Here is a 10,949-nt window from a genome sequence, read left to right on the forward strand (position 1 = left end):
ATATCAAGATGAGAGGACAACTCGCAAAATAAATAAACAAAAATCAGAACGAGAGATGGTAGTTGCGAACCTGTGATGGAGCGCACGGTAGGACGACGACCTCTTCTAGCTTGGGATTTTCCGGGTGGTGGCGTGTGACTAAGGCTCTGTTTGGAATGTCGTTTCTACTTTGAATACACTTGTAAAAGTTACAGGCCACCGGCCGTCGTTTTCGTTTCCACCTGCAAATCACTACTGGCCGGTAAGATACACTCGTAAGAAAAATACACCTGTATTTATTTACACCGATTCCAAGCGCGGCCTAAGGTGAAAGTTGGATGCTCAGCTAGATGGCTAGCTCAGGCCGCAGGGGTTTAAGAACACTTGCGCAGCGCCCCTCACATGCACACACTCGGGTCGCATCTGCCATTGTCACGCATCATTTCAGCTTCCACATCCAACGCAGCGGCCAGGTCAAAATTTTATGCCATCTCCCACCTACTTTGCGTCGCTGTTTCTGCGGGACAGAACATAGGCGCAGCCAAGCAGAGAGAGACCTTCTGCGCGGCATGTCGACAAAATGCAGGGTGCACGACAGTTGGGTATTCGGCATCATGAAGAAATCAACATTTACCTATGATAGGAACGTCCTGGTCCAGATGTCTGAAGATAGTAGTAGGAATAGGATACAAAATGGCACAAGCTTGGACCAATGAGGGCAGTCACAATTAACTCAACATCAGCAATAGCTAAGAGATATATATGGCCTTTGCTTGCCACTCAACTCAAGACACAGGTTGTGCTTTTTTTTCTCTTGCAAGTCGCATAACTATATAAAATGGCAGCTCCTTCAGACCCTACACCAAGATATTGTGAAAACAGCCCTCAAGTGGATCCTAGAAGCTTTTGGACCATTGACTTCTTGCATCAACCAAGTGTTCATGTTTCCTATTTGTGACTACTACCTTTTACATAATTTAAAATTAGCTAATGTTACAACAGCAATACACACATTTCAATGAGTCGCAATGCTCACAGGCTACAGTTTAAAAACCCTACCTAGTCGATCATAGAGTAGACTGAGATCAGTAAGGACAATGTAATAAGCTCCACAACAAGAGTCAGCCAATTAAACATCTACTTTGCTACTTACAGTCAAAACTAAGGGATGTAAATTGTATTCTAGAGAGCATATGGCAAGCTTAGGAGCCTATAGCGAGAGAGCGCCAGATGCAAACAAAAGATTCCTCCAAGAAAACTGCAGTTGGAAAAAAGCAGTTAGTTGGTTTTCGCTCAACACGGTAACTATCATATGTTAACTGATGAGAACGGTGGATGGAAGGAGAATGGGTTTCTCACCCGCAAGTTATAAACAGGAGTCGATTTTGTAGGGAGAGCTTTCAGCAGCCTCAGTCGGTTCGTAGAACCAGCCTTGCTGTTTCACAAAAATAAACGATATTTAACAACTAGAGTAAGGCAAACCAAAGCAGCCTTTTACAAGGGAGCCAACCAACTTACGTGTCATCCATCTTCAGGGCCTTTGTGCTGGACGCAACATCCCAGAGTTTAACAGTGCAATCAGCCGATCCAGATGCAAGCAATGCTCCCTCGCAGCTATAAAACAGAGGAAGAATTGTTGAACTAAGATGATTCTTTGGTATAGCATATTAGCATGAAATTAAGGTAATCATGCTTCTCCAAAAACTAGAAAAACATACTCCCTCCGTCCTATAATGTAACTAGACAGAACAACACAGCATGACTAGCAGCTAGACAGAACAACACAGCATTACTAGTCACTGGAAGAGAAAAAATGTACACTTCAAAACAGAAGAACTATCAGTGATACTCAATCTAATCCATTGATGGAAGACATTTTTTTACATAATTTATACTGGAAACAGTGGTTAAAACATGGAAAAAAAATACAGGATTTTTAAATAATAGATCCAGAAGTAAATCTACTGCGGTCAACCAACAACTGCATTGCAACCAAGTATAAGCTGGACCATCGATGTATGTTCAAGAAAAAACAATCACACACAGGCATTCAAGTTCCATGGTGTGGTCATTTGAAGACAGAATCATGCAATATTCCAGTTAAATACTCTAAAAAGGTGGCCAAAATGGTTAGTAAACCCATTGCTCATGTATAGATAAATCTAACCCAGTGTGAACTGAAGCCGCTGCTCAGCAAACTGATTAAAGGCAGAAGACAGGAAAGGCCAGTTTCTCAAGCCCTGCCATAAACTAATACTCCCTTCGTAAAGAAATCTAAAGAGCGTTTAGATCACTACTCTAGTGATCTAAAATGCTCTTATATTTCTTTACAGAGGGAGTACTCTTTACACATATTTGGTATATCAGCTACTGTTTGACACATGGGATACTAAGCAAGCAAAACAATGTATAATGATGAGTACCTGAAAGCAAGTGACCACACACAAGAGTTGTGTCCCGCTAGTGGTGAAACGCAGCGACCAGTAGAGAGATCCCACATCATGATGGTCCCATCTTCGTCTCCGGAGGCCATGTATCGCCCATCAGGAGACATTGCCAGTGATAAGACCATACTCCTATGACCAATGAACATTCGTATACATTCACCAGTTTGAACATCCCATAGCCTTACAGTTTTGTCACTAGAGCCGGTGGCAATGTAGTTACAATTTACATGCCAGTGCACACACTGTCAGATAAGTAGTTTGCAGAAGAAAACATCAGTCAGAACATGCAGACATCAGTAAATGGCATTGAAAGCATTCCCGTAGGCAGACTACCAATTCTCAAATCAATACAAGTTCAGAGATAGAAGCACACTTACATCAACATCAGCAAGATGCCCAGCCATTATCCGCAAAGGTTGGATTCTATCCATTGACCAGATTCGAGCAGTCCTGTCATGCGAGGCACTGGCAAAATAATGGCCAACTGGACTAAACTGCCACAAAAACATAAAAATATGTCAGCAATACAAGTATACAACGCACAATGATGTCTATTCAATACAACAGAATAAGAAAGCTATGCAACACAAATATATGTACCGGTCATAAGCTGTTGAAAAAAACATCAAGCCCAACAGACCTATTCCAAATCCCATCATCAGAAGTGTTCAAAATGAAGAACGAACTAGGAATATTTATCACAAGTATTTGCAGTTTTGCGCTCGCACCAAGATCAAGACTAAAACAATAGTAGGGCATGGACATTTTTTGTAACAATGAGGCCACTATTAGAACTCCAGAAGAGTTTTCTCTCAAAAAAAAATTCCAGAAGAGTTAATTAAGAACTACTGAAATGAGGCCACTATTATTAGAACTTCAGAAGAGTTTATTTAAAACTACTGAAATGAGGCCACTATTAGAACTTCAGAAGAGTTTATTAGAAACTACTGAAATCAGGCCACTATTAGAACTTCAGAAGAGTTTATTTCAAACTACTGAACAACTGACTGACTGTACGGCATCGACATTGATTGTAACAACAGATCTGAGCATCATTCAAATAAAAACTGCTGAAGAATCAACTAACTAATCAAATGTTTTCGCCTGTAACTAGGTAGTCAAGACACCCCATGAAGCAAGAACTCAAATGTTGTTTTCACAACAACGACACAGAGAAAAGATTTGTTCACATACTTGGACATCCCAAACTGGGTAATTGTGTCCTTTGTAACAAACAAGATTGGCATTCAGCTTGGTACTCCACAGCCGAACTGTAACAAATATATAAAAAATAGATGAACGGTTAGTTTGATTAAATAAATGAACAAGGAAATGAATGGTACTCCCTCCGTCCCATAATGTAGGACGTTATTTGTTTTTGTCCTACAATGGGCCGGAGGGAGTACAAAAAAAGTACTCCCTCCGTCCCAAAATAAGTGTCTTGAGCTTAGTACAAATTTGCACTAGAGCTAGTACAAAGTTGAGACACTTATTTTGGGACGGAGGGAGTATAATGTAAGTGACACCTTACTTGTTGAATCTGAAGATGATGACAGGAGAAAATCTCCAAATGGACTAAAGGCAGCGGAATAAACTGGTCCAGAATGACCTTGGAATAATGTATACGGTCTTTTCCCCTCAGATGTTGATGACAAGCGCTCGTCCTGTGAAGATCCATTCTCTCCTTGTGAACTAGCTGAGAGTCCCCAATCAGCAAATACCATCAAGAATTCAAGACAGAAATGAAAACACTACTATGTTAGGAATATGTTCTATGATTATTCTGAAGTTCTGGACAGGTTCCAGTCAAATACTGCAACGCCGTTAAAATATTCTAGCATGTCTAACAAGTAGCTCCAGAAGACATTTATTGCATTGTCCAAGACATGCATCAGTGCTACAACACCACCTTAAACTTCTAGGTTGTAACTTAAACTAAATGAAATAAACTAGAATCCTTAGAACAAAAGGCTACCATGACCGAAATCAGGTGTGCAGTTACAGAAGCATTTCACCATATCAGCGGAACAGAAACATCAGCAATATGTAGTGTAGAACGACTAACATGTTTTTGCTGGTTGACCAATCTTTGCCATATCCCAAACCTAGTGAACAAGAAAATTTTACCAGTTAATGTAGTGATCACATGAGAAACAAAGTATCACCTAAAGGGACTAACCTTTACTGACGAGTCTGAGAACCCACCAACAACCAAAGATCCATCGTTTGAGATCGATGAGCAGTTTAATCTGTGTTCCACAGGATAATGTTTTCAAACCAAAGTATGCACACTGAAACAGTTGATACTAAATTACAGCTAAGCTTACCCGTTATGTGTATTAAGGAATGTGTAGAAGCTAACAGATGGCAATGCCAAGTTATTCAATTGTGCACGGTTTCGCAGGTCCTCAAGAATTGATTGTTCAACTTCAACAGGCCTGAAACAAACAAGTAATTTTTCAGGATCGTAAACGCAAGGCTGACACTTGACAGATCAAAAAGTACACAAGTGAGTATGTTCTGCAAAAAGAAAAAAGAGCAATATTTGGTCCTCCTGAAACTTGTAAGATAACTTTTCCAAGAGAACCCGCATAAAACCCCTCAGCCTTTATTTTAGGTTCCAAGTCAGACTCAAGCGCATGACACTCACATGTCTGGAGTATGGACCCACATTCAGTTATAGGAATGGTATTTATTTTCAAAGAGTACAGTTGATAAATTATGTAGAACTTTTTTTAGAACTGCAGATAAGAGAATAAATGTTTACGTCGCTGGAAGGGTTAGCTCCGGTTTCACACGAGGAGCCGCAGAAATCATGCTTGTTTCGGATTTGGTATTTTTCCCTGTTGCACCTACAAGCTTATCCTTTTTGAGCTTTTTGTTCAGAGGTCCACCCTGCTTTCCACCTTCTGAGGATTTTTTCTGTAGCAAATATAATAAGAAATAATGAAAGATCCAAGTTAGTAACAGAAAAGGGTATATGGACAGCATTCCTGTTCTTAAGATAACAGCAGAAGAAGAGAAGAACAAAAACATGCTGCTGAGTGTTGACAAAAAAGGAATGTCCAGGTTTCAATGGCAGAGAGCATATAACAAACATAATATAACAAGAGTCCCATACTATGAGAGAATTTCTTGCCTTGTTATTATCTTCTGCATCTGCATCCTTGCTTTCTGCTTCAGCTCTATCAGAATCTAAGAGTGCTTTCTCCATACGCTCCTCAACTGAATCTTCAAGCAACTGCATACCATAAATTTAATTTTAACAATAACACATGCCTAAGGATAACGCAGAATAAATACTTAAATAGAAAACTGAAAAATTGCTCTCATGGAAGAGGTTCGTTTGGGAAGTGGCAAAAACAGTGCTACTAGAGTTTTTTCCCTATTTGATCGGCATTGTTAACCGTTTTGATAGAATAGATAATAGGAAAGAAACACATTGATCACGGATGTGCTGAATAACATACCCCCCAATGCACTTCCTTCTGATTTATCTGTTTTGCCAAGTCTTTGCTGGTTCCAACCAGAGCAACAACATCCGCATCATCAGAGATCAATGAAGGCTGCCCAGCGGACACTGCCAATATAGATAGAGGGAAGTGGTGGAAAAGTGAGAAGTGAGGGTAAGTAAAATGTGCGATATAAACTCAACAGACTGGGAACTGTACCTTCAAAAATTATCCTTTCATTGATTATTCCAAGCATCACAAGAGCTTGTGTTTTCTGGAGATACTGGAGAAGTAATTCATATGAATACTGCAATGAAACACGAGGTAGAAACTTTGAACAGAGCAGTTGACATAATTTTATAGGAAAAACAAAATTGCAGCAAAGAAAAAAAGGTGAGATCATGATGTATCAACGAGTTGCCAATTGAACTAGAAATCACCACATGGAATGTGCTTCGCCAGCAACATCTGTTAAAAACTGGTCTATATGCAGTTTGCGTCTCATATTTGACACTAGCATTTAGTATATGTATTATGGTATCATGATGACGTATCATCTACTCCTATGTGAAACTAGTTGCCCATTAGGATTCAGGAAGAAAAAGCTTGTAACAAACCTTAGATTGTGTTTGTCTCCCTTGGTCATAACAACACTTACCAAGTAAGTGGTGGAAAAGGGTACATGAGAATAAAGCATCTCAACTTATAAAGCTAATGTCACAACAACGGATATGCATCCAGTGGAACATTTTATCTATGCGCATTGATTTAACTCAAAAGGGTGACCCACCCATACAATCGTAGTTGAAACAAAGAGATGGAATGCAAATATAGAACTTGGTGCAGTATTACCTCACATAATTTAATTCTGAATTTATTTTCCCTTAAAGATCGTGCCAGATCCATTTCCTGAAAATTATAGCAGGCAGAACAATAAGTGCATGTTTTGTGAATCCTGAGAAGATAAAATCAAATAAACAAATGCAAATCTCCATTGACACTTGAATGGATACGAGAGAGCTAAATGACGAACCTCCAAATGCAAAGGAGAAAGAGTGCCTTCCAGCTTTTGGAGATCCCTTGAATGCATCAGTTCATGATCTTCCCGAAATTTAAGGAAAAATGCCCGAGCTGCAGGATTCATATGTGGTGATATCAATGACAGAAATGCTCCAAATAAACTAATTGGATGCATAAAATGCAAACAAATATTATCCCAGAAATGTACACAAACTACAAATACCTTCCTTGCCCACAAAAATAATTACCTTCTAGTGTATGCCCCTCTGACACTAGATCCATGAAGCAATGGATAAACGCTGGATAAAGGACACGGAGTAATTCATGCTACAATATTAAAAAAAAACTCAGGCATGAAATATATATAGCTGAATATACAAGAATAAAAAAGGCCATTCCATGTAATAGGTACATCAAATTAGAGCAAGTAGTCCATCCACCGCAACCAAATATCCCATTTCCAGCGACTACAATCATGTGACAAGTACATGATTATGCTTATGTGAATGGTTTTTGCTTTCTAGAAGGAGCTCTGCAGTGTGAACACATGCCATAGAACACAAAAAACATTTCAGAAATGCTACGTACATCTGAAGCTAGTAGGCAAGCATTCAGCCATGATGCCGGAAGCCTGGTGCACCAACCACAAGCAGGCATGATCATTTTTAACAAGAGAAACATGAAGATAACTCATGAGTAGCATGCCAGATTACTGAACAGTGTGGATATAGCAGCTACATGCCTCAAAACATCTGTGAATGCTGCAAAGCAAAGTGCATTCAAATGTACTACTAGAGCTGTAAACATGAATCACAATCCACACTTAATGTAGCACACCTTGTATTGGTCCAGAGAATTGTATGCCCATGATCTTAGCTTGTTGTAGCCATCATAGTATCTTGCTGGGTCGTTATCCGGCCTGTCAACAAAGGGGAACATAGTAATTTTTTCAGATTAACATGGAATTAGAGCAGTTTTCGAGCATATTTGACATGATACTCTAGATTAGCCCCCATAAACTATGCTCAAGGCCCAAATCATGTTGAAGGTTTGCCATTGCCCAAGCCAAAGTAGTATCGATTTCTCACGCTCGAGCGGGTAAGCTGATTCTGAACATCGGAGTGACTTAAACCTAGCAGAAACAGCCCGGCCCGAGTCAGGATAGCCAAGGCGCCGCGGCTCGGCCACTCGGAACCACCAATCCGGCGCCACTCCTCACACAAACGGCACGAAAACCGGTGGCTACTACGCGAGACTTGGGGGACGAGGCCGCTGCGGCCACCACAAGGGGCGGCGGGGTCGAGATTTAGGGGATTCGCACCTGGAGAGCGAGACGTCGGAGAGGGAGGTGGTGGAGAGGCGGTTGCGCTCCTCCTGCAGCGCGAGCTCGGTGAGGCGGAAGCCCTTGCGGTGCAGGTACTGCTGCACCTTCCTCTCCATCTCCTCGTCCTCCATCGCTCGCTGGCTCGCTCGCCGGCCGGCCGCCGTGCCCCGGGGAGGGAGGCGCCCTAGGGTTTAGGGGCGGGCCGGATCCGCTGGTACGGTGTGGGCGAGCGGGTCGGAGGGGAAGACGAAGGCGGAAGGGGATTAGAGCAGGCCAGCGAGGCCGGATGGGCTGGGACCGGCTCCTCTACCGTGCCGCTGGTGGGCACGGCAGAGTGCCGTGCCTTTTTTTTGTTTTGTTTTTTGAGGGTTGTGCACATTGATATGGGCCAGAAAGGCTTACCTCCTGACCAAAAGTCTATCTTAAACTAGCCCAGACGTTCACGCTTTCCTCCAAAAACAAAAAGACAAAAAAAAACTGATGCATCACGCGGCTGCACAGGTAGAAAGAAAAAATAACTATTTTCCTACCTATGTTTCCTAACCCCTAAATAAACTATTGCCCCTATAAAATACTAATTTATTATTATTGTCTCAAAAGACTAATTACCTATTAATTAATATTTTTTGATGGGTCTATTAATTAATTAATATACACGAGCAATATTTAAAAAATGAAAATGAACTCATATTAGCTAACACGTTTGTCCATACATGTATTAAAATTTCTACAACTATTTTTTCATAAAAAATGGTTTCTTAATTTATTTTATTTTTTATCAATTTCATTGGTATATTTTATTTTGGTGGATTCCTTTTTTTCATGCTACTTGTGTAACTACAGCATGTCCACCGATCGCACACTCGCAGTCACAAGTTCATCGGTCTTGCACAACTATATGTTCACCTATCTTTCATAGGTGCCAATGAGGGCAGTGGAATTATTTCCCCAGTGGGGTTAAGTGCTGCTAAAACATGTTAGGAAGGGCCAGAAGATTATTTTAAAACATGTCCGACAAACATGACTGCCGCCGAGGGTCTCTCCTTGCTCCTCCCTCGTCGTCGCCAGGGGGTGCGGCCAGGCGAAGCCTGGTCGTCGCCTACTGTTGTGGGGCCTCTCTTTCTTCCTCGTGTGGGCGCTGTGGCGCAGGACGAGGCGCCCTTGCCGGGCTGCAGCGCGGACGGTGGGCGTCGCAGCGCAGCAGCGCACCGGTGCTCCTCTACATCCCCGGGCTCCATGGTGGTGGTGGTGGGTACCCTCTCGGTCGTGTGGGCGGCGAGAGGTGTATCGACGGGTGGCTCGATGTAAGGGCATATTTCACCCCATGTGGTTTTGGTGATTGATGACAATGCTTTTGCGGACTAATCGTGTGCTTTGAGCATTTCATATGTTTAGGCACAAGATGTTTCGTTGCCCCTCGAAGCCTAGTGAAGACGGCGTTCCTTTACGTTTTTTTCGGTGGATTTGAGTCATAAGAAAGCCGTACTATTAAGAGGGGGTCCGCTTGAAAAGGTTAGGGTGGAATCATCACGTACACGTCTATTCCTTTGCACCACCTTTCCTTTGCATCTTTGGAGCACCGACCGTTTATCCGTGTCTTTGCAAAATGAAGGTCTCCTAGTGTTATTGAGTTGTGGCATGCGGTAGTACTGCTCAAGGGAGCAGTAGTACCGCTGAGGCCCATGGTAGTACCGCGCCGCGGGCACGATAGTACCGTGGCCTCTGGCCCAGCACAGCAACACGAGCGGAAGTAGAGCGGATGTAATTTTTTACATCCGCGCCCTGCGCGGTAGTACTGTGTCGGATTTTTGCACACACTACTAGGAAAAGGGCTATAGATGGGATGGGCACTAATGGCGCACCTGTCAGGTAGTGCGCCACTACTATATACTAATGGCGCACCATTTGGTGATGCGCCATTAGTGTGGAAGACACTAATGGTGCACCAGACACACGGTGCGCCACTAGTAATATTTTTTTTTTGATTTTTCCATACATACTAATGGCGCATCCGAGCGAAGTGCGCCATTACTAGTTCTAACTAGTAATGGCGCACCGGCCACAGAGTGCGCCTATTCTTTTTTTTATTCTTTTTTTTTGCAAAACTACTAATGGCGCACCGTGTCACAGTGCGCCATTACTAGTTTAAACTAGTAATGGCGCACTATGACTCGGTGCGCCATTAGTATATATATTTATTTATTTTACTTTTTTGCAAAACTAGTAATGGCGCACCACCTGCAGGTGCGCCATTAGTAATCAGGGTTACTAATGGCGCATTTGCAGGTGGTGCGCCATTAGTAACCTGGTACCCCAACAAGATATTTTGGACAACCACACCTACCCACTCACTTTCCCCACTTCATTCCCTCCACCTCCTTCTCCAAGCTTTCGGCTGCCTCCTCCTCCTCACCTCATTTGCACCATAGATTCATCAAAATTAAGTGGTGAAATTACCTTTTTTTTGATAGTAAGTAAGGGGAAAGCTATCTTCATGTTGTAGATCTACTTTTTTTCTCCCTAGCTCACTCCAACAACGTGCGCATGCACTTTTTGTGGCCTAGCTAGATCTATGTATGTTTGTGATGTTGCATATGTTTGTGGTGTTGCATATATTTGTGTGTTTGCAGGTACCGGTATTTGAAATGCGATAGTTGCCAATATTTTGCCGGAATGTTGATTCATTTCCGTTTCGGCGAGAATTTTGGCACTATGCATTCTTTTTGG

The 10,949-nt window shown here is 42.1% G+C and overlaps 1 protein-coding gene across 2 annotated transcripts; it reads right to left on the minus strand.

Moving 5' to 3' along the window:
* Nucleotides 1-849: 849 nt before the first annotated feature.
* Nucleotides 850-8,524, minus strand: LOC123112804 (transcription initiation factor TFIID subunit 5). 2 transcript variants are annotated; one of them, XM_044533898.1, is made up of 19 exons: nt 8,220-8,524; nt 7,736-7,817; nt 7,147-7,225; nt 6,912-7,009; nt 6,731-6,787; nt 6,098-6,185; nt 5,897-6,006; nt 5,566-5,667; nt 5,194-5,348; nt 4,754-4,864; nt 4,606-4,675; nt 4,492-4,531; nt 3,958-4,122; nt 3,621-3,697; nt 2,804-2,920; nt 2,403-2,668; nt 1,498-1,593; nt 1,339-1,414; nt 850-1,237 (listed from the first exon to the last, which is right to left on the minus strand). In XM_044533898.1, the coding sequence occupies exons 1-19, from the start codon at nt 8,351-8,353 to the stop codon at nt 1,190-1,192; spliced, it is 1,971 nt and encodes a 656-aa protein (XP_044389833.1). In that variant the 5' UTR covers nt 8,354-8,524; the 3' UTR covers nt 850-1,189. The 2 variants fall into 2 exon arrangements, with proteins under 2 accessions (XP_044389833.1, XP_044389834.1); XM_044533899.1 differs by lacking the exon at nt 7,147-7,225.
* Between the last annotated feature and the right edge of the window lie 2,425 nt (nt 8,525-10,949).

Source organism: Triticum aestivum, chromosome 5B, assembly GCF_018294505.1.
Source record: "Triticum aestivum cultivar Chinese Spring chromosome 5B, IWGSC CS RefSeq v2.1, whole genome shotgun sequence".
Classification (NCBI taxonomy): domain Eukaryota; kingdom Viridiplantae; phylum Streptophyta; class Magnoliopsida; order Poales; family Poaceae; genus Triticum; species Triticum aestivum.

Bases quoted from the DNA above. Each gene is read 5' to 3' on its own strand.
- LOC123112804 (XM_044533898.1), bottom strand. From the start codon at position 8,353: ATGGAGGACGAGGAGATGGAGAGGAAGGTGCAGCAGTACCTGCACCGC. The intron at 7,226-7,735 runs GTGTGCTACATT...TTAATATTGTAG, and splicing joins ATTCTCTGGACCAATACAAG to CATGAATTACTCCGTGTCCT. The intron at 1,415-1,497 runs GTAAGTTGGTTG...TTTGTGAAACAG, and splicing joins GCCCTGAAGATGGATGACAC to CAAGGCTGGTTCTACGAACC.